This window comes from Sebastes umbrosus, chromosome 8 (genome assembly GCF_015220745.1).
Source record: "Sebastes umbrosus isolate fSebUmb1 chromosome 8, fSebUmb1.pri, whole genome shotgun sequence".
Classification (NCBI taxonomy): domain Eukaryota; kingdom Metazoa; phylum Chordata; class Actinopteri; order Perciformes; family Sebastidae; genus Sebastes; species Sebastes umbrosus.
This window is the reverse complement of record NC_051276.1, coordinates 1429312-1453577: the sequence shown is the minus strand read 5'-3', so window position 1 is coordinate 1453577 and position 24266 is coordinate 1429312. Positions and strand designations below refer to the sequence as shown.

The following is a 24266-nucleotide window of genomic DNA, read 5'->3' as shown; positions in this document are numbered from 1 at the left end:
AAGATCAGATATCACCAATTCATCTTGGTCAAAATGATTAGAGACACACAGAGAGAGAGAGGGACATATAGGGGGGTGGTTGTGTGCATTCCTGGTTTAATGTACTATTGTGATCTTGGAGTCATTAATCAAACACCAGTAGACACACGCCCACATAACGTTTCACACACACTCGCACGCAGTCGAGGTTCAGGTTCAGAGAGGTCAAGGTGATTATTGTCACTGTAACTCACAGAAGTCAGCAGCGAGCTGCAGCTCGTGTTGGAGGGTAATCATTTACACTAACACACGCGACATAAACACAACTTTGTTGAAACCTCTGACAATTAGTGCCTGACATTAAACCTCTTTTTCCATATCTGTTGTACTTAGTTAAACCACTAACCGGACAGGACGGGCAAAAAGTGGTAGCATACAGAGGAAAAAAGATGAGAGGTAATCGAGCTCTGTCAGAAAAGTAGCCAACAGCTGGAGCTGTAAACTGCTAACTGTCTCATCCCCCAGTCAGATAATGAGGTGGCTTGCCAATAAATCGGAATGGGTCAGCATTAGAAAAACTGGTTACAGCATTCCAAGACGTCGCCCGATTCACTTCTTTGACAGTTGCTTACTGCCCACATACGCCAAAACCAATTTTCAGGCTTGCACTAGAGCTAGTTGAGAGTATGCACATTAGAGACTTCCTCTGGCCAAGCCAGCTGAGTTCCTGTTGGCTCCCAGTTTGCACACATTTAAACAATTACCCAACTGAAACAAGCAGCTAAGACAGCAAGAGAGAGAGAGAGAGAGAGAGAGAGAGAGAGAGAGAGAGAGAGAGAGAGAGAGTATCAAATGGACAAGCAAAACAACTGAAACTGAAACAAGTCTCTATGAATTAGGGGTGTAAGAAAACATCCAAAAAATCGAGTATTGCAATATTATGTTTTGTGACACTGTATTGATTCTCAAAAACACCATCAATTTTTAATGAATAGTTTACATGCAAAGATTAACTCAGTCAATACATTATTTCATTTGCACCCTCTCTCAAAGTAGTGATGTGATGTTTGATAAATGCAAATGCAGATCCCACTGTAACAGATTGCCTAAAAAAGTAAACTTTTTTTAATCCAGATTTGATGTATATGGTGTGTTCTTTATACTATGACAGTTTTCCTAAAATTAGATTTAAAAAATCATTATATAGGCCTATTGCCTTTCTTTCAGTATCGCAATATATCGCAAATGATTGAATGGTAACCCCTGTATCATGATACATATCATATCGCCAGATTCTTGCCAATACACAGCCCTACTATGAATATGAATGCACATGTTTAAGCCCACCTCATGCATAGATAGGCCCCAGTATGGAGAGGGTATAATAGAGCATCACACGTGTCAAGTTCATCTGTGCATCCCAACATCACATACAACGTCTCAATGGGCTTCACAGGCCCACACAAAAACAGCTCCCGAGCCGGCCTAAGCTCTCTAAGCTCTCAAGAAAACACCGAGGGACTAACAAGCACAAGGCTTGCTTGTCTCTTATCTCAGTAGTCCCTTTGTGCACTTTTCAATGGGCTTATCATTCAGACAACAGCAAGTTAAAAAACAAACAGCTGAAGCAATATTATCCAACACAAGAAGCGGGTATAAAGCCTAACTATCAAAAGCACAGGCCACTTACTTTCTTCAGTTCAAAAGAAATATAAACTCACCTTAAGTAGCCGATTTAAGAAAACTCTACAGAAGACCCTTTAGTTTATCTCATTGTCCCTTTGTGCAATTCTGAATAAACGATTTGTTCAGACAACAGTGATTAACGTAATATAAGAGGAAGAGAAAAACAGGCAAATCTATTTGAATCAAAAGTCAAATTAAACAATCAACCTCAAGCAAACACATTTCATCCCAGTTAGATCTTCTTTTGGAGCACGGTGGGTATTCTGAATCTCAAAGAGGATCCGAAACAAAAATAAGTGACAAAAATAACTTCAGATTGTGTTCTATTGAGTACTTCTTGAAAAAAAAAGTAGGCACCCATACGCTTTCATTTGTGGAACTCCCAGGGTACACACACACACACAAACAAACACAAAACCGCTTGGCAACAACTAAACAGACAAACACTGCCACACAGGGAATCAAATCATTTGGGCAAGCAGTGTTAGTCAGCATTGCAACTCCTGATGCTTCAGTATTGAAGTACTCCGACTGTGCATTGTACTGAAGCTGATAAAAGACTCAAATATTCTGCAAAACATATGGCAGAATGGAATCAAGCAGAGGAGGGAGGCAGTGTAAACAAAATAAAAGACGGGAGAGGATGCTGGAGGGATATAAAGGCTGTACCCTGAGAAGGAAAACAGCATGTATGTCTCCTGTCAGACAACACAAATACATCTAATCCACAAACACAAGCAAACGCATAGAAAACCTGCCAGGAGCAGTCAGCGCATATGTCACATACTGCACTCTGAAACAATCCTCCTCCTGAAGTCACAGTACTAATGACTTCACAGAAAGGCAGCTGTCACCAACTGTTTTAAGTGTTGCTTCTGACTTGGTACAGATTAGAACATTTCTATTTTAAATTACAATATGAACTGCACTAAAGAGATACATTACTTTATTCTGTGCGAAACTTTTCAATCATATTTTTACTGTTTGCGGGGCTCATAAGGGGGCGAGTCGTAAAATCAAATGAGTCCTGAATCATGGTAGTGGCTGTGGGTAATAACGGTTATGATGATAATGTTGGAGGTTGACTGCAACAAAGGGACAGTGATGGAAAGTATCCTACCGTGGTCTGTGATTTTACAAGACACCAGATAGAGCTCCTTCAGACTTCTGCCCTCCTTGGCGATGATTTCCACACACCTACAGAGAGACACAGAGAGAAAGAGCCAATGTTTAAAGTGTCACCTGAGGCATCTTTGTTCTGTATATTGCGTTTCACTTTAGCTTGAAGGCAATTTCGACCTGCCTCAAAAACACTGAAACACGTGCAGTAAACTCCCTCTGTTACACACACGCAGTAAAGGTTAAACAGTACAGCTGCAGGGTCATAAACCGTTCACATATTCAGCTTCTTTTAACACATACATCAATAATTAAACACCTGATCTGATTAGAGAAGCATGCACAAACACAGCGCGGGTATTCGTGTGTTTTTGTGCATGTGAATGCATGTACAAACGCACATATATAGTGAGCTCGCTCACTTCAAAGAGGGATATCTGCATTCAGCCCAGTGCCTGAGCCCAAAGGACCTACAGGGTGTGTGTGCGTGTGTGTGTGTGTGTGTGTGTGTGTGTGTGTGTGTGTGTGTGTGTGTGTGAGAGAGTATACACCAGGGAGGGCCAAGAGGAAGATCAGAGTATCTGTATCAAATGATTCTCTTTAAATGCCTATAATGAGAAGAGTGTGTGCAACAACTAGATTTTGATCAACGCATTTGACCCATTAACCTTCAGGAGAAAATGTTTTGATCTTTATGCTGGCGTTCTAGCATGAATATTTATGAGACAAGCACACACACACATACAGTATATACTGTACAGCTCTCGCTTTAATGTGAAAGCAGAGGGGGGAAAAAAGCGATGTCAAGCTGTCTTCCATCATGTCAAAGTGAAACAAGGAACGATATTTGTGCTCATACACTTTCATGCAATATGACTGACAACTGGGGTAATTCTGAAATGCATTGCTCATAGTCACTCGCTATCTACTTGCTTGTTGAGAGAATATGAGCTTCCCTTCTTTCATGTTTTTTTTTTGTTTGTTTTTTTAAAAGCTGCATCTTCGCTATCTAGCAAACAGGACTGAAAATAGGATGCAGATCAACAGGGGATTCTGTACAGCAACATTTCCTTTTGAACAAAGCATGATGTGTAAGTTTGTGTGTTTTTGCATCCAGTATTCATTTGAGATGACACAATCCATGGATGTCACTCGATGTGTGACATATCACACCGTAGGATCCAGTTGGAAAAAGATGTCAGTGGGAGAAAAGTTAAAATGTGTGTCATATTTCTAAAATTCTGAGCGGAGCCAAAGCTGTTAAAATGTGCACTATCCTATCTGCTTTAGTTCACTGGGCTGCATCTTCATATTTCACCTTTTCTATTATATTTCTGTTGCGGTGGCCCTGCGAGCCTCTCCGTGTTCTCAGGTTGTTCTTTTCCTCCCTTTTCATTGTCCTCCCACCGCTCCCTGTTTATGTTTCTCTCTTCCTCCCTGCCACTAACTCCGTCCCGCCCTTCTTCCTTTTTCTATCTTCCACTCTTTTTCTCTCTCTCTCTGTGAGATGTGAATAAGAAAAACTCTTGAAAATAGAGAAAGGCCTGTTGCAATCGGTCATCCCTGACCCAACCTTGTGCTGCGGCCAGCCTTAGATTACATCAACAGCAGGATCACAATATCATGTCATGTGTCTTGCGGCTATATGGCATTAGAGCTGCTAATGAATGAATGCACTGGGATTAGTCGGTAAGGAAACAGATAAAACGAAAATAGCGATTCAGGGATGCAGCCGCGAAGGCCGAGGCGGAGTGCATCCTCTGGGAGCTTGTTACACTGTGCCCGGGTCCCGAGGGTCAGAGCTGAAGCAATTAGATCAGACATCAATGAATGAGGGAGGGAGTGAGGAGAGATGGAAAGCGAGTACAGCAGGAAACGGAGTGAGTAAAAAATCTCTATAAAGGTTGAACGGAGACAGAGGAGGTACATCATGGGAGACTGGGAGCTAAGGAAACAAGGGAGGAAAAGAAGTAGTAAGAGGCCATTAATAAGGCCAGAGTGAGGTGAAATGAGAGGACCGAGGAGACGGCAGAGGAGACGAGGGAGGCCGGAGCAGCGGTGAGGGATGTGAACGCTAAGGCATGGATCATGCCACATGAAAGGCCTTCAAGAAGCAACAAGCTCCCACCCACCTCCACTCAAACCCCACAAGGCTCAGCTGACATGAATTAGTGATCTGCTCGCTTTCAATAATGTACAGAGCCGGTGACAAAAGCCCCGGTTGGACACGGTGTGCATACTGAGCATTTAGACAGAGGCGATGCTACAGGAGATAACGCTGAAGGGAGGACATTAGGATGCAGAGTGGAGAGCAAGTCAACAGCATGGCAAGGTGGTCGAGCTGGAGAAGCTGCTGATGATGCTGAAAAAGGGAGGAATGAGCAGGATGAAGAGGAGAATGAGGGAATAAATGACAGATTTAAGAGAAAGAAAAAAAAAATTAGAAAGAGGAAGGAAGAAAATGAAAAAGGAGGGACGATGACGCAGGTATGGAGGATTAAGAGGAGCAACTAATGAAGTGACAAAGAAAGCGTGGAGGACCGGGATCAAGATGGGGATACAATGTGAGAAAGAAAAACAGTCAAATGGTAGACTGGAAGATGTGTCGGCAGAGATTCAGGAAACGGTGGAAAAAGACGTGTCGTTTAGAGAGGCTAAGTGGAGGAGGAGAGGAGGCAGACAGTACAAGATGACAAAAATGAAGGGTAAGTTGAGCGGAAGGTTAATTAGGAGGATTTTGAACAATAACAGAAAAATGAGCAAGACGAAGGAGTGCAAGAAGATGAGGAGGAAATTATGATGACAAGTGAATAAGGCGAGAAAGTGTCTGCTATACCACAGAGGGCAAAAGATGCTCTTATAAATATTATGGAGGCATAAAAAAGTCCACACAAAGCCTTTTGTTATAGTTATGTATCTAGCTAATATACAGCTCAAGGCCACTTTTTTTCCAATAAAAGGACAATAAAACCGTCTCCATGACAACTAAGGGACTGCATGTTTAACGGAAGGCAGGAGGGAGAGAGGATCATCAGGGGTCAGTGTGTGTTTGGCTCACTGTCACCACGCTGTTGGCACAAACAGCTAGAGGTAAACAATAAAACCGTCACTCCTCTCTCTATCTCAGTCTCATACAAACTAAATCAAACTTTGGTTCGGTTCTTGGCATGTCTGGGATTCGGGGGAATTTCTCTTCCTTAAACACAAAGTCACGCACACATTTTCTATCTAAATTGACTTACTGGAGCAACACAACTGGACCTTGAGGACGTTGCTTAACTCTGGAACGTATTTTATATTTAATTTTGTTTCCTTGCCAGCCAGCTAATGCTGCCTGCCAAAGAGTTTAGCTTTTGTTGGACTCCACTCTGCAGGATAAGAAGCTGAATTATAGTAAATAAAGAGCAGGTCCTAATTGATATAACGCATCTCCTACCTGAAAGAGAGAAAAGGGTTTTTACCTAAACCTTCAGTAGGCAGTATATTTTTGGCATCATTGGGCAAAAATTCCATAATAATCTTTCAGCGTATTGTAATTCAAGTGTTCTGAGAGATAACTAGACTTCTGCTCCTCCTCATGGCTCTGTTTTCAGGCTTTAGAAAAAATCAAACCCGTGATGGGAGACTTTGGCCAATCACAGGTCATTTCACAGAGAGAGTGTTCCTACTGGCTGTGCTCTGGCTGGTGGGCGGTGCTTGGTATTTCCTCAACTGATCTCAACATGCCTGCCGGGTCACAAACTTTATTATTTTACAGCTAAACAGTCCACTACAAGATGATTCTGAAAACATCTGAGGAGAGAAATAGACATTACAGTAACAGAATACTGATTCATATTTGATCAGCGCCGCCTAGTTTGGAAGTTTGTTCGGAGTTGGTGAGTGATTGACAGCCGGCTCATAGATGGCAGCTGGACGGCAGACTCCAGATCAGCTATGACTGCTTGTTTTCCTCCGGTCTGTGAAATCCTGCAGATGCCATTAGGACACCGGAGGACACCGGAGGACACTGAGGAACATTTTTCCGGTTACCTGTCTCATGCTACTGTCAGGATATAGTGACCGTTTTATAAAAATAACTTTGTTTAATCATATTTGCTCCATTTCTACCCACTGCAGCTTTAATAACCAAGGTAACATGTTGCAGAGTTCTTGTAACAGGAAGTAACACTCCAATAATCTCTTTCAAGAGGTGCAGATGTAGCTACGTATAGAGTATGTTCATAGCGTCAGGAGAAAAAAAAAAAATACACTAATTTGCCTTGCTGATACATAATTGCTCTTCCCTTGGAGTTTATAAAAAAGAAAACTCAATTATGTAGCTTAGTTTGAAACCATGGTAACTACATCAGCACTAATTTATCTTGTGATTAACGAAAGCATTTTCCAGGCTCTTTACATGTAAATGAGGCCCGAAGGTATGACGAGCTAAGTGGTGTGTAGATCGAGGTGCAAATGCGACCGACGGAGGAGCCGGGACGTTTTTTTAAACATCCATTTTTATTTCCCAGCATTCAATTTGCTCTCGGACCATATTAGCCCAACCTCGGCTCCATACAGTGACTTAGTTTACTGAATATTATTTTAGATTTCAGAAACTACTGTGGCCCGATTACTACTCAGTCCTTAGTGCCAGTAAAATGAGCATAGGTCATCTTATGAAAATGTTATTTACTGAATAGCATCATTGTGAAGAGTTCTTTTTATATAACTCACAGAAGCTCCTGAATAATAAAAGGGAAATGGTAACCCAGTATTATCAGAGGGATTAAATCATATCTGTACTATATTGAAGGTTAGGAAATGGACTTTCTAGGTAAGGCCACGGTAGTGATACTTTATACATAGTTTCCTTTTCACCTTCATCCCGACAGCAAGGAGCTCTACTGAGTCATCAACACCTCTGAAAACTAGCAACTAGCCTTTTAAAAAACACTTTATATATTCTACAATATGCAAGCTTTTATGGACTTTACAGCCTTGACCTGTGTTTAAAAGAAAAAAGAGGATTAGCACGTAGCATCATTTTAATACAATTCAGTACATTTAAATCTATGTATTAATTTGTTACATTTTGTTTTACAAAGTTAGGAAAGCAACATTTAAGTCAAGCCAGACACATAAAAGAATGATCCTAATCACTGCCACACAGTGAGGCATACACCTTACTAATTAAACACTGGTATGGGATCAGTACTCGGTATAGGCTGATACCCAAAGCCCAGGTATCGGTACCTTGCTTAAAGCTGCCCTATTGGACAACTGCCCTTTGACTGTATCCGCTTCATGTGTGTGCTTTGTTGTACAACCAGAGGTTAGACTTAGACAAAGCCTAGTGATCATCCCTTAATCCCAGCTCACTGTTTGATCAAACCTAATCTTTTCTATGAGCTTGTTGAAATGGTCATACTTTAAATTAGAAATATTTGAATGGTTATTTCAGATTCATATTTTGCACTGTATACTCATTTTTGTTATTTTCCATTTTGTTTATTTTGCTATTTAGTATTTTTTGACTGGCATCCTTTAAATAAAATGGTCTGATCAAAACTTATTGTGCAATCATTTTGCTTCAGCACCTTGTTTCTTATAGTCCAACACAAATCAACTGGATTACAATTTGATTTTTGTCATAAAACTGCTCTCATAAAGTCTCACGGGAGACTTCCAACCACCTTACTGAACAATTTCCATACGTCAAACTGTAAAGAGTCTACAGTGAGACTCAACAAGAACATGTGGGACAAGAAAGGAGGGACAAAGGGAGTGAGGGACAACCCAGTGTGTGTGTGTGTGTGTGTGTGTGTGTGTGTGTGTGTGTGTGTGCGTGTGCGTGTGCGTGTGCGTGTGCGTGTGCGTGTGCGTGTGCGTGTGTTGTTTGTGCTTGTGCGAATGAGTGCATGTGTCTCTCAGAGGTGAAGCTAATCTTCTTTTATGCAGCACAGCCAGAGGTATCCAAGCAGACAGGCAGCAAGAGGAAGAATAGTAACAATACTTGAGAGAAACAGAAGTCCATATTTATCACAAAGACTGCAGACAGTCTTCCAGCCAAACAACATGTGTAACGCTTCTCTTTAGCTAGCCCGTCACAATGGAGCAGGAACAAAGAGGCTGCTGGGAGAATGGCTGTAGGTAGGTATACTAGCTCGGTGCTGCTGACCAACACAAGGCCTCGTCTCATCCCGCTCCTCACACGGCCCACAATTACACGGCTGTCTGGCCACACAAAAGGAGCAGGGAAATAGAAATGGATGATTTTCAAGAGAAGAGGGCAAAAAAGAAAGAAAGTAAGCATGAAATGTATAAAGAAAAGCGGTTGAAGGTCTAGGGAGAGGATGAAAACATAAAAGGAGTAGGAGGAGGAGGAGGAGGAGGAGGAGGCAGCGGTGACAGACGAGACTTCAGACTTCCATGGCTGTCTTTAGACTTAATGAAATGGAAGGGCGGAGCAGCAAAGAGGAGGAGAGCAAGGCAAGACGGGGGTTTATACTTCTTAGGAGAACGCTCTTGCAAAATGATTCTTGCTGTAAATTTTCTTTATATCGCCCATAAATCCATACACAAGTGTAAGGAAGCACGGTTCTGCTTCCTCAGACGATGCGCAACACTGACTTTCTGGAATCCTCGGAACAAAAAAAAGACTTTAAGACTTTTTCATTGGGCTAATATAAATGGATATAAAAATATCCAATACCTCAAAAGAGCCCTTCAGTAAGCAAATACTTCAGCAACAATCTTAAAATGGAGCAATACAGCTTTTATTGAATGTGAGGGAACACGTTCATTGCTTTTGAAATTGCTGACCCTCTGGTAATTGATGTGGACTTGGACTATTGTTCTGTTGCTGATTCGGGGTGCAATTAAAGTTGTGTTCTCAACAAAATATCAGCGAAGCAATCATATTTCATTTTCTTATCTTGAAGAAGCCGTTTGCTGCTTAAAATGATTTAAAATAGCAGAAAGAAGAATAACTTCAACAGAAGTGAAAATTATCTGAGACAAATAGATCAGTCACAATCATTTTGGCATGTTTGCATTTTGTCATTACATCCTATGGATTTTATAGATGTCATAAAAATGAAAAATGAAAAACATGTTGCTTTACATGCGCTTCAAAATCCACATCTTTCATTTTCTTTGCATGATATGTATTTCAAGATGGGTTTGACTGTAAAATATTCAATAAAATGAAAACTTGTAAAACATGCTTACCAGGGTTCAACGTTAATCTTTCTTTAACTGGCCCGGTTGGGCAATTGGGTTTTATTTATTAGTGGTTAACAAAAAACAACAAAGACTAAAGTTAATTGTCATTTTTTTCCGTCTTGTTCTGAAACTAGCGGCAAACAGCCTAATAGATAGTTGACGTTTCATCCACATCTTCTCTAACGCCACCCGACTAAACTCCTGTTTCCAGGATCATTGGAATGCTCGCTTGCACTTCATTTTCTCGCAAGAGCCCGATCGGTACAGTGCATGTGCAACTCTCCACAAAGAGATGAGGAGGAAGTGAGATGGCTCATGTTGATTTTATTTATAGAGCACATTCAAAATCATTTTAAAAAGCTCACTCCTTAGCTATTTCCATCATAGGCTTAGGAAAAAAACAATGGCTTTAATTATTCTTTTACAATTTGCCTGATTGGGCAAGTGAGCAGCCGGATTTACTAGCCCCGGGCAAGCTCGCACTTACTATTGTAACTTGTGAAATGTAACTGTGACAAAGAGCTCACAGACATATCCCATATCTGTTTATTGTTATGATAAGAATACAAAATTATAAATCCAGAAGCCGAGCAGATACACTTTTTTATCCCTATCTGTTTGAGCGTGTGTATTTGTGTGCGGTTGGTGTGTGTGTGTAAGTTCCAGTCGTCTGAATCAGGGTCTGCTTCAGCAATTAGGGCCTGGATGATTTCCCAGGCTAGCCGGCCGTACCCACCGCTCAAATGAGAATCACATTCCTATTGTGTTCCACCGCCGTTAATCATGTTTTCAAACGACTCTGCAAAACTGCGGGGCATTCCAGCAGCTTGTCGTCGGCCTGCTCAAAAATGTGCCGATGGGGTCGTAACTGGAGCCGTAAAATGCCCATCATCCTCGACTTCCCTGTCCAACCTGTGCTTTTGTTTCTTTGTTTGTCTGGGAGAGGAGAGGCGAGCACACTTTTCAGGTCAACACAGCCAATGGAAAGCAGAAACATCAAGGCCCTGATATGTGCTGCCGTCTCCTCTCATCCTCAGTGGAGGTTGGCTTCTTTAAATGCTTGAAGCATTTCATCCAGCTCTAAGTATTCTGTAATTGCAGAGTAAAACACTTCTAGTACTCCACAAACGGCAAAAGTTTCAATATAGAGACGGCAGGAGTTCTACTCTGAGCAAACGGCCATTTAGCAGTTCTAGAGCTGCACATTAAACAATATTGAGTTCAAAAGTGCATAAGACTTCTGGAGATATATATCCAACTGTAAACTCATGGCTGTTATTACGTACAGCATCAGCCAACAATTTCACCATCTCCAAAAACAAGTGTCCCTCACAAACCAGCTGATTTGTCCATCAGAAACCAGGGGGAAAAGCCAACTAAGCACTTTGTGAGGTTAAGTGGCAGTTATTCACTTTAAGCCCATCCAAATGGACAGCCTGTTGCCTTGCCGACGCTGACGAGCCTCCGTGATGCACATGCACAAACAGCATTTTAAAGCAGCTCCAGAGGAAAACAAACTGGCCCGACATCGCTCACATGTGGATCTCTCATAGCTCTTCACTCTGCATCTGCGGCTCCTTCCCCAGTTGCACCTTAGCAGCTTCCTAGAGGACACGCAAGTGAGACACTGACCTGTAAATGAACAACTGGAAAGCAAAGCCGTTCTGTAAAGCAATGCCATGCCCCTATCTGCCTCCACGGTCAGCCCACTGCAGCCATAACACAATAAATAACTCAGGAGAAGATGAGCACTGCCCCGTGGCAGATGGCGATAAGACTTACAGCCTTAGGTCGGCGCTGACACAGTGGTGTTTGTGCCTGTGCAAGTGTGTGTGCGCGTGTGAGTGCAAGAGAAAGTTAGTGGAGCTCTGCCCATGTGAGACGAACAGTTAGGTTCGAGATGGTTGCCCATGATAGATGTCACTGTGGGGAATAAAAGCAGCAGACGCATCTGCTTTCTCTGTGTCTCTCTTTGTTTATAAAGCATGCAGTTAGGTAGAGTGGGGGGGAATTACTTAAAACTCCTCACTCAGCACAATGTACATGTGTTTGATTATGGCATCCACAGCTTCAATTAGGCTTGTGTATTTTGATTTTGCAGAAAACTCACAATTTATAGCACACAACTTTGGTTTGTACCCAAAAAAGCAAAGTAAATACAGTCCAGCCGTGTGATCACAAAGAGAACCTCTACTGGTTTCACTACGATGCGGTTATATGGTGTACATGTTAACCACAAGGCTCCAATGAAGTGGATTCTAAACTGGCAAATGCTTTCTTTTTTATTGAGACATTCATTTCTAAAAAGCTATCAAAAGTGGAAGGAAATGAATTTGATAAATGTTTTTTTTATGGCTGTCAAAGTTAATGTGATAACGCCAATTTGTTTTAACACATTAAGGCAATCGATCTTTAAGAAGTTGTAGCGGGTTAGCTTTTGAAGCTACAGTAAAGATACTGGCATCATATGAAACTAGAGAACCTAATGAATCCATTGGTACCTAGTCATTCTAGCCCATTTTCAAAGGGGTTCCTTGTCCTCTGACCTCCAGATATGTGAATGTAAATGGGTTCTATGGGTACCCACGAGTCTCCCCTTTACAGACATGCCCACTTTATGATAATCACATGCAGTTTGGGGCAAGTCATAGTCAAGTCAGCACACTGACACACTGACAGCTGTTGTTGCCTGTTGGGCTGCAGTTTGCCATCTTATGATTTCAGTATTTTTTCTATAAAAATATAGATACATTTGCATAAAGCAGCATATTTGTCCACTCCCATGTTAAGAGTATTAAATACTTGACAAATCTCCCTTTAAGGTAAATTTTGAACGGATAAAAAATGTGATTAATTTGTGATTATTAAATATTTTAATCGACAGGCATAGTTTTTTGCTTTTTGTTTTTGAAACAGGCTCCTATTTCTCTGAAATCCTGTCAAAAATACACCATAGCATTTCATTATGAAGAGCAGATAACACAACCAATAACTAGCAGCTAGTGTAATAACAGCATCTTGTTTCAGACACTAAAGAAAACAGGCGGTCTGACGGTGATAAATTGAGGTGAGCGTGCCCCTCGGGGCTGCGTATCGTAACTCTTCTGCTCCGTGTCCACATGCAGAGAGAGGTGAACTATCACGGTGTTTACCAATAGGCCTGACACAATGGCACCCGGTAACACACAGTGTACACCCTCCCGCCCACTCAGCCATGGCTAATTGCTCTGCACTTTGATTACCGCCATCTATTTTAATGAGAGCTTACGTTCTCTGCCGCCCGCTCTCTCTGTCAAACACACATGCAAACACACCGGTACACACATGCGGGAGTGCCACATGGATGTGCATACACACAGAAAAGAGAGGAGAACAATACTGTGTAGCGTGTTTGTCCCGGTGGCAGGAAATTGCAGGGTGTTCATTAGGCTAATGGATATGAAGAGGAAGGGAGAAGGGGGATGAAGATAGAACGGGGGAGGACAGGATGAGAGGGTGGGAGGCCACTGAATTATACCACAACAAATGCTGTACAATGGCCCAACAAGTCATATTGCGGCGTGTAATTTCCTCGCCGCTATGATCGAGAGAGGAATGCTTCAATTACACAGACTGGCTTTAATTACGCTGAATTTGCCTCATAAGTCGGCTCCTGTTGAGAACGAATGAGCTGTTGCGTTTTTGGTGCTGCTGCTCGCTGCTCCTGCAGCTCGGCCGGGCGGACTCGGCTTCATTAGGAACACTGGTGTACTAGCACACACACCAGGATGACAAAGCCTGATCAATGGACTCACACTGTTCTAAAGACTGAGGGAGAGCAGAAACAGTAGATACCGAACTGGACAGGGTTGCTGATCGATGGGGGAAAATGTGTGCTTTCCAGTGTGGCTTCCGTCATTCTTTTATTTTCCTTTGCACACATTGTAGCTCCTGTCATTCAGGCAGTACGGACTCTTTTCCTCAACTTACAATACTTTAGATTTTTCTCCGACGTGAGTAGACCACGCTACGACTGCCCTCGACTACATTGTGCTTAAAAAAAAAAACACACGAGCAGAATGCAATGTGTATAAAGCGCAAGAGAAGTAGAGAGAGAAAAAAACACAGAAAAAAGGAGGAGTGTGAAAGGAAAGAGAGCATTAAAGAGATGGAGCGCGACAACCACACTACAACCACAGCTATGCCGGATCACGTCGTCACACTCTGTCTCATCACTTTACGAGACGTTAGGTCGTCCATGAAACTAGTTCAGCATGTCTAGTAGAACCATCGTCACTACCCCACACACACACACGCACACACACACACGCACACACACACACACACACACACACACACACACACACACACACACACACACACACACACACACACACACACACACGCACACGCACACACACACACACACACACACACACACGCACACACACACACACACACACACACACATACACATATAATTGTTCAGTTGGAAAATGTTGTTCCAGGAAAACAGGGCTCCAAATACTGCCAAGATGAGGTCAGAGCGCTGTACGGTAAGTCAACTAGAAAAGGTGAATATATGTGAGTTTCATATTTCATTCCACATGTAATAAAAACTCTAAGTTTTGCTTAGAGTTGCTCCTCACCCTGGTAACTATCAACCCTGACTCTTGACCTCTGACGTCTGGAGACCCTCTGTCTGCCACTGTAGCCATAGCAACATAAGCAAGGGTCGCACTTTAACAACCTAAAACAGTGGCACGGTCTAAGAAACTATTATTACACAAAACACTAGGCAAAAACAATTCTGTTACTTTAATACAGGCACCTCATTTCTATACCTTAACACCCTCTCCTACTGGATATTATCACTGAATTGTCCTGTTTGATTTACAGTACATAATGCCTTCCTATTCCCTTGGTGGTGTTATCATATTATTAAAGCATCACACCTTACCAAGACAACACACAGTACAAATAAAACCCCCACATCCACCTGAAAAATAAATCATTTGTAGTATATAGGCAGAGGGCCCTAGCATATAGTGTAAAAACTAGCTGCTAATCCAATTGTTTCCTCCATGGGGACGAAAAAGGGAAAAGATCCTAATGAGAAACTGGTGGCTAAATAACCATGATGGTAATAACAGTGGGAGCGTCTCTCAGTGCATGTGTTTGACTCTGGTGACACACGGCCATTAGGTATTCATGAAAACAGATGTTGCTTGGCTCGCCAGCTCATTGGCCAAAACACTCCTTGAAAAAGCCAGAATCCAAAATGAATTCCCCAACGGAACACACTGTTTGATCCCACGCCAAGAAAAATTGAGGAGATTTTCATGCTATAGGAGAAGGACGAGGAGGACGAGGAGGAGGGGGGGATGGACGGAAGACGAGAGGTAAGAAAGAAAGGGAGACAGAAGTGTAGTTTATCCCCCTTGAAGTTGCTGTCTTTCTCTCATAATGCCTCTTCATCACCAAACCTCATCTCTTTCTCCTTATGTCCAAAGATGCCATCTATACTGTAGCACGGGCTGAAGAAACAAAATCCTATTAGCTTGACAGCAAAGTGAATTTGTTGAAGCAGTCTCAAGCAGGCGACGCTCCAGTGGCTTATCACTGGCTAAGCAGACAGAGCTTAGGCAAGAGGAGGACAGAGGAGAATGGGGGAGGAGACAGACGGAGGGGGGGGGTCCAGGGGACTTTAGGTGCTTGTATATACAGTACTGTAAAAATAGGGCTCATTCTCATCTCTTTTGTCCCCTCACTCACCCCAAAAGGTCTGGCAAATTAGCAGTTCATTCTGATCTATAAAAAAATTGAATTGATGTGATACAAAAACTAATTTCACACTTTTTTCTGTTTATTATTTCTGTTTAATATGATTTCCCCCCTACTTAGATTGTGGTGCATGCTCAGCAGCACTTTTGTACTTTTTTTCCCCATTTTTCCCTTCACTCTGAATTATTGGAGATATTTTCTGAACTATTAATGTGAACACAGTTTTATTGTCAGCTGCAGTGGCCAGCATCCTCTTGCATTGAACTGTATAAAACAGTGATTCTGAAAGTGGGGTCCATGGCACTCTTCCAGGGCGTCCGCGAAACAATTTGCTATAAAATATAAAATTGTGCGGCATCATTAAAAAGTGCATAAATCTACAGATGGGATAATTTGGTTGAAAAGTTTCAGAATACAAATAGTTCCAATGGCATCTGAGAGTATAAATTAAAGTAAGCATATGCTTAATTGGTATTATGATTACATTTTGAAAGTTTGGTCTAAGACATAAAAAACGTTTGAGTGCGTGGGGACATAAAATCTAAACTAATTGGGAAAAAAAACAAAATGATAAAGATAATACTTTTTCCCCTTTCATTAGGTAGCCTATTTTTCTCAAAGGTTGTGTATTATATATCATTACATAGTGTATTTCTATTGTCAGTACTGTGGTTAGTGCTGTGTGTTTTGATAGGGTGCCAAGAATATTTTCCACTTTGGTGGACATCGAAGTTGTATTCTCTTATATTTGTATGTACAGTATATGAACATAACAAAACTTAAAGACGTAATAATGACTTCACTCCAAACACTGGTGTAGAGGTTAATCACTTTCTCCTTTGTCTCTGGTTTCGTCTCCGTCCATCTTTGTAAAAGAGTGAATGTCGATGAGCTGTACATTCACCTGAGAACACAAGGAAGAGGATGCAGTTCAAGAGGATGGGGAACCAGATGTATAGCCTTTGTTCTCTTTCTTTTCCCAAAACTATTGATATTATAGTCATCATCCCCACAAAGATCTTCTATTTAGTGTGCTGGAGAATTGACCACGGCTGGTGGTTTGGAGAGACAGAGGGAGGAAGACGAGAAGAGTAGAAGAAGAACAGGCTTTAATAGACAGTGTTGTTGATGGATGTGATTATAGCCTCTTCATGGTGCCCATCCATTCTCTATAGATTCCAGATGACAACAGTCCTTGGACCCTCTCTTTCTTCCTCTCCCTCCCTCTCCATGTTTTTCTCTTCACCCCTGTATTTAAGCATCCAGTCTTCTTCTCCTGTCTTTCAGCCGTTCTGTTTCCGTTTATCCTCCTTTTCTCTCCGCTCTCTAAACTCTGTGCACTCTTTGATTCCTCCCCCCCATAACACCACCTTCTTCTCACTTCCCCTCTACCCTCTTCATGTGCTTCACAGGGAGCCAACAAACCACATCACATATCCCCTTTCTCTTCCCAAACAACCCCTCCTTCGATCCCTACTATCTTTTTCTCTTTAACGCTGCCTCTCATCCTTTCATGGTCATCATCCCAGCGCGCTTCCTTACAGTTTACGACAGTGTTCTCATTTCCAAAGAAAAAATACCCCCCGATGTGTGGTACGTGTTTGCCACGAAACACATTAGCAGTGTCGAGTAAAACGCTATGACAAATGACAGCAGCCTAACGGTGGGGATCCTGCTGGTCATTCAGCCTGCCAGCTGAAGCACTGGAGTGCGCTCCGCCACAATACCAAGGCTCAAAGTGAAACCAATCCTCCAACGCCATACAATATCTGCCTTAATCTTACTCAAGCTCTGCTCATTACACACTCAGCATGGGCCGGAGACAGGCTACACGGGGAGCTATGCAGCTGGGATTTGTACGCCAACTGTGTGCGAGTTTGCGTGTGTGTTAAGACGCAATGATGTGGTATCGCTGTCACTGCAAGACGAAGCCACATTTAAGGGTGTGTAATACGCCGTGACACTGTACGCAGATCAAGTAGATTTATAGTCCGTATCATCCCCCCCTTAAGAGACAAAACCAGAGAGAATGTTAATTTCCACCGTCATAAACAACCATAATAAGCATTACAGTGACATGTGAGCATGTTTGCATGCCTCCGTAACAATCAGCATACTGTGAATCCGCGTACATGACATGCTTGTGTAGATGCGCTTCACCATATGTGTGTGAACATATATGTGCATGAGTAAGCGGTTGTGCACATGGCTCCTTTTTGCCTCATTACCACAGTAAAAACCTGACCATGCTTCGTTCATCACCTCCATCATGCGAGGTGAGGTCATGCAGAGTGAATTCAGACAATCCTAATTGTGCAGGGTGATAATGCACCCAAATAAAGACTAACATATTTCAACCCGCAATAATGCTCTCTGTAATCCAACAACTTTTCAGCACCCTCCAGTATCCAGCTTACATTCAAGGACGGACGGAGAGAGGGCTGTACCTAAAGCTGGAGGGCTGATCGGAAAAACAGGAGCCAAAATCTGAATAGAAAAGAAGTTTTGAGTACAAAGACACACACTAATACACAAGTGAAAATCACTTCCTTGCATACATTATTTTCTCGAATACTTAAACAACCATGTACACACACACACACACACACACACACACACACACACGTACAGAAAGTCTACCCAAAGCAGCAGACTGGAGGGTTGGAGTGGTACGGCTCCCAGTCTGCCAGTTCAGTTTTATGTCTCGGCTTTGATACAAATCCACACAGCATGGGAGCTCAATCCACCACCTGAGGTGTGTGTGTATGTGTGTGTGTGTGTGTGTGTGTGTGTGTGTGTGTGTGTGTGTGTGTGTGTGCGTGCGTGCGTGTGCGTGTGCGTGTGTGCGTGTGTGCGTGTGTGTGTGTGCGCGCGTGTGCGTGTTTATGTATATGTGTGTGTGTGTCGGTATGAATGTCCGATCCACCACCTGTTTGTTAGCATTGAAAGCCAAACTCTGCTCACTTCCAGAGGGTGCACGTGGATGCTTGTGTGCGTGTGCACATGAGTATTTCCATGTGTGTGTTTTTGTGTGCACATGTGTGTACCTGTGTGGTGTGTGATCCATTCTGTTTTCCACATGAAGCTGTTCCTCATTAATCAATTTATGGAGGGACAGCTATATGAGCCGAGGCTCTCTTCCACTCCCTCACAATAAAACCTCAACGGGCTTCTTTCCTTCTCCAGCTCACATAACCCACCTTCTGGCCACATCAGGTCATACACAGTAACAAGGAAACCACAATGAGGATCACTGGCCTGGGCCAAACACATGCCATAATTATTCAATTTTTCAGCTGAACTCCTGTGGGTTTATATATTGTATACACTTTCAAGAAATTGTTTTTACTGAAATGTTAAGATCATTATTTTCTTGCCAAATTTTCTTTTACAGCACAGTTTGCGAGTGACCTAATGTCTGCACTGAAAGAAGTCATCATTTGCTGCCAAATTGTATAATTTATGGTGCTTTTTCCACAATTATGGATTATTAGGTTCTGATGACATTGGTGAATCGTGGCAGGTATAATAGCTATGAAGTGTGTAACAAAGACAGGTGGTCAATAAGAAAATGTATCGTAAAGAATTATGCAGTGACACGTCTGACAGCCGTGGGCCAATCTGTTCCACTACGTGTCCTATAACCCCAACTTTTCTCATTTCTCATGAACCCCACAGAGAGGACATGACAAATGCAGCAGAACAATGTTTTATCTCATCTGACATCCCAACAACCAGGAAATAAACAGAAGCTGACAGCCAATCAGATTGCCCATCTGCTAGTCTGCCTCGCAGTGGTTGGATCGCCCGACAAGTGGTGAAGGAATAATTTCTGTGAGGGACACACCCCAGAGATGGCGAGTGGGGGAGCGGGAGGGGGGATACAGGGAGAGTAGAGTGGGCAGCCACATGGCAACCCCGGGCTATTTGATTGGTGGAGGCGTGCAGGCAACAAGGCAGGAAGACCAGGAAATGTAATTCAGGGAGGCTGTCTGAATATGACATCTCTGGGAGCTATTCAATCTGCAGCCAGACCCTCAAGTGGCGCCTCGCCTGGCATGGTGGCAGGGAGGTTACAACTGTGAGCTCACTGCCTGTCAACCCCACTACACCCTCTGTGGAGAAAAAGATATGACGGCAAGGAGAGGAGAGGAGAGGAGAGGAGAGGAGAGGAGAGGAGAGAATAGGGAGAAGGAGAGGAGAGAATAGGGAGAAGGAGAGTAGAGGAGAGGAGAGGAGAGGAGAGGAGAGGAGAGGAGAAAATAGGGAGAGGAGAGGAGAGAATAGGGAGAAGGAGAGGAGAGGAGAGGAGAGGAGAGGAGAGGAGAGGAGAGAATAGGGAGAGGAATACTAGAATGACGAGAAATATATTTATATACTGAAAATGTAACTAAAAAAGGTGCAGCCAAGAATAAACAAGATTTAAATGGAGTGGGTGAACGTCTGAAAGGAAAGAAAGAGGGGATGCCAAGAGACGGAGGCACAATGGGACTCTGAAGCTCGGGAGAATGAATGGGAGAAAGACTGAGGAAGGAAAGGCGGAGTGAGTGAGAAAGTGATCCAGGCGCCGGCTGTGATTCTTCTCTGTCAAGCATGGCTCATAGAGAGTAGTGATAATTGACAACAGTGGCTGACGTTCCCCGGACCACTCTATTCATTACAAAACCAAACAATCTAACCCCCCACCCCCACCCCCATCCACCCCGTCCTATGCCTTAAGAAGTACATTAAGCAGCAGGACTGCATAGCTGTGAAGTGGATCTAATACAGAATGCCTTGTTGCCTACAGCTAGGGACTAGATTAGGCAATGTGCTTTGGGTCAAAGGGAAGTTCACCCAAACATTTTCACTTATTTACTTTCATTTGTAATATAGATACTACTATATATATAATATATATATATATATATATATATATATATATATATATATATATATATATATATATAATATATATACATGATTTATATTTGGTATCCACAAACAAAGGTTAAAAGCTAAAGTAATTTAAAACACATTACCTCTGTAATGTAAGATGGGTGCTATCTGCAACAACACACAAACAAATACATAAACAGGCTAACAAATGAATATATAAATGCATTAATAAACGTGCAATCCTTTTGTGATTTCGCCAATCAGAGGGAACTCTATTAGGTACACCTGTGCAGTCAATCCAATACAACTATTCTATGATAAAGTCTACTCTTATGATCCCTGTAATGTTCAGGTTTTGATGACACTGTCAAACTGTACATGTGTTTATTCAATTCTATGTTTTAGCATTGAGGTCACAGTTAGTAGTGGTGTTGAACTGGACTGCATTTTATTGAGATGTATATTAACTAATGTCATATTATTTGAATAGTAAATAGGGATATACAGTATTAAGGGCTGTGTTTGTTTGATTAACAGGTGTGTCATTGATGTTGACGTCACACTCAGCTCCACCCAAGTTCTTGCTCTTGTACAGTGACAGCAATTACAAACTCAAGGCTTCAAAACTTCCCTTAAAGCAGCAGTTATTTTTATAAAGCGGTCTCTATATCCTGACAGTAGTACATGAGACAGGTAATCTGAAAAAAAAATCATGTGCCTCTGTGTCCTCCGTTGCTCCTGACGGCATCTGCAAGATTTCACAGACGGGAGGAAAACAAGCAGTGAGAGCTGATCTGAGGTCTGCTGTCCATCTGCTGTCTATGAGAGCCGTGATTTCTCTCCTCAGATGTTCTCAGAATCATCTTGTAGTGTACTGTTTAGCTGTAAAATGAGAAAGTTTGTGACCCGGCAGCCATGTTGAGACCAGTTTAAGAAATACCAAGCACCGCCCGCCAGCCGGAGCACAGCCAATAGGAACGCTCTCTCAATGAAATGACCTGTGATTGGCCAAAGTCTTCCGTCCCGGGTTAGACTTTTTAAACCATGAAAACAGACTCATGAGGAGGTGAAGTCTAGTTTTCTCTCAGAACACTTGAATTACAATATGCTGAAAGGTTATCATGGAATTTTTGACCCAATGATGCCAAAAATATACCGTCTACTTTAAAAAAAAAACATTTGTCTGATCTCACATGCTCAGGGTGTGTATGGTTTATAGTTTAACGTAAAATACGTCAACATTTGTTGTGTTTATGGAACAAAAATACACTCCTACATAGCGGATGGAGAACATCTCTGAACACACTTGCACACATCTTTCTAACATGTGATGATGTTCTCTCGTATTTCAACAGAGCGCACCTGAACCATAGAGGAATGACATCATGGGAGGAAATGAGTGAGCGTCTATGGGCGCTGATAGTTCAGATGCTGCCATTCAGCACCGTTCCCTGTCGTTCACATCCATTCGGCTTCTTTGCTGCCTTTTCCTGCTGGTTTTCTGGATTTAATAGCAGCTCCTGAAGAATCTTATCAGTCAAGTTATGACTTCACTGTCTGGTCCTCGCCAGTCAGCATTCAACCTCTGAGATAGTCGATGACAGCTCACTATTGGATACAGCTCCAACAATCTTTTATCGAGGCCGTTCATTCATACGTGCATACAGATAGAGAAATTCAGAGAAGCACAAAGACACAGAATCACTCACCCCTCCTCCCTCCCTCCTACGCAGACACACTCATCTACCATTTCATCCCAAAGAGACTGTACACATTCAAACAAACAGAGGAGACAGTTATTGTCCGAATGCAATTATCTTGTACTGTCCATCTCCTTGACTGCTGTGGGACAAAGGGCCCTCTGTTGATGAGGCTAGCAGCGTGTGAATAGGAGGTTAGACATCCTTGGCCTTTTCCATGGCTGTGGACATTCAATCTGCCATCCACACATCCCAGTGGATCTGATAACACACAAGAAACCCCAGAGAGAGAGGCAGAGAAAAAAACAGACGCTAATGGCTTCAGTATTGTGTGTAAATCCTCTCTTATCTGCCTGCTCTTTGTGTTAAGAGACTGGTCAAGGGCAGTGGGAAAGAATAAACTCTATTACCGCAATGTTTTCTGCCAGCGTTCACCTCAACGTAAACAGTTTAGACCATGCAAGGGAAAGCACGCGTTAAGAAACACACCATGATATTCCATAAACAAAACACGCACACACACACACACACACACACACACAAAGCTCGCTATACAGATTGATGCCAGAAAAGGCTGACCTGGCATTAGACTGCAGCTAATTATTCTCAGCCTCTCAGATTCTCCCATTGGAGTTGTCTCACACAAGCACACACACGCACGCACACACACACGCACGCACACTAATTGTTGTGCTGATTCTCTCTTTAGCGCTGTCTTGTCTGCGTCTCGTGGCGACCGAACAGTGAGAGGGAGAAAATTAGTGGAAAGGTAAAAAGAGCGAGGATGGCAGGAAAAGAAAAGACATGGTGGATTATCCCCCTAATCCCCCCGTCCCATTATAGGGGGGAGGCTCAGCTTCTAATACGTAAAGAGTACAGTAGGAACCTGCTTCTCCCTCTTTCTCTATCCTCTGACTCCTTTGGTGCTCTTTTTTTTCCACATCATCAGCTCTGTCTGAGATGTTTCTTTCTTTTATCATTTTTACTCTTTACGCTTTTTTCTGCTTTGTTTTGACTAATTGAATCTACCTCATGGATATCACAAGCTGTACTAATATAATTACCTGACTTTTGTGTATTTTCAATACTTTTGGGGGATGTATTTTATACATTTCTGATAGTCATTAGTAGAGAGAGGCCACGAGAAGAGGGCACATGCAACAAATGTGGAGGAGAACCGCTGACCACAAGGATGTCCTGCCAATACTTTTAATCCATTATTTGCTTTTTCAAAATGAACATGTCCCTTTTATTTAGTATTCAAATGCTTTTATTTGTATAAACACAATTTACCACAATAAACAAACCTATTTATTTACACTAATGTTCGACCACACCAAGAACAGTACATTCTGTACATGGCAATTAGAAACAGTAGCATTCAGCCTCCTGCTGACTCTTCAACACAAACACTCCTCATCAGAATTTTGGTGTCTTTCTTTGAAAAACATGAATATTTCAAATGTTAATTATGAATCAGCAAAATGAGGAGATGAGCAGTGATGGACGGAGGTAATAGCAACCAACATAATAAACCCTTTGTTATTCTAATGAGAGCCTCACTCTTCTCTCCTCCTTTCACGCATGCAGTGTGTCCAAAGCATAAACAGCTAAAACATTCATGTTAACTGGTTATTTACAAGCGTATTTACAAATTGAACTTCTTTCCTAAAAATGTATATGTAAGAATTTGGTGTATTGTGTGTGTATAGACAATCCAGTAATAGCAGAAATGGCAAATATGCTAAACTAATTACAATAGTAAGCCATGATCATCCATCACAGCAATCACTGCCACATCGTATGTAGGAATCAATTCTAAATGTCAGGCTGCACATTATACAGGCGGTTACCACTCATTTGTGAATAACCTCCAACTCTGATGACGGGTATTGGCAAGAATCTGCCGATACAATACATATCATGAGACAACGG

General features: G+C 42.3%; 1 protein-coding gene across 1 annotated transcript in view; it reads right to left on the bottom strand.

Annotated features, from left to right (window-relative positions):
- The window catches only part of fbxl17 (F-box and leucine-rich repeat protein 17), a 293136-nt gene that overhangs the window by 87520 nt on the left and 181350 nt on the right, over positions 1-24266 (bottom strand). The window contains exon 9 of the mRNA XM_037777241.1: positions 2786-2862. Within this exon, the coding sequence (XP_037633169.1) occupies positions 2786-2862 (77 nt within the window). The remainder of the gene's footprint in view (positions 1-2785; positions 2863-24266) is intronic.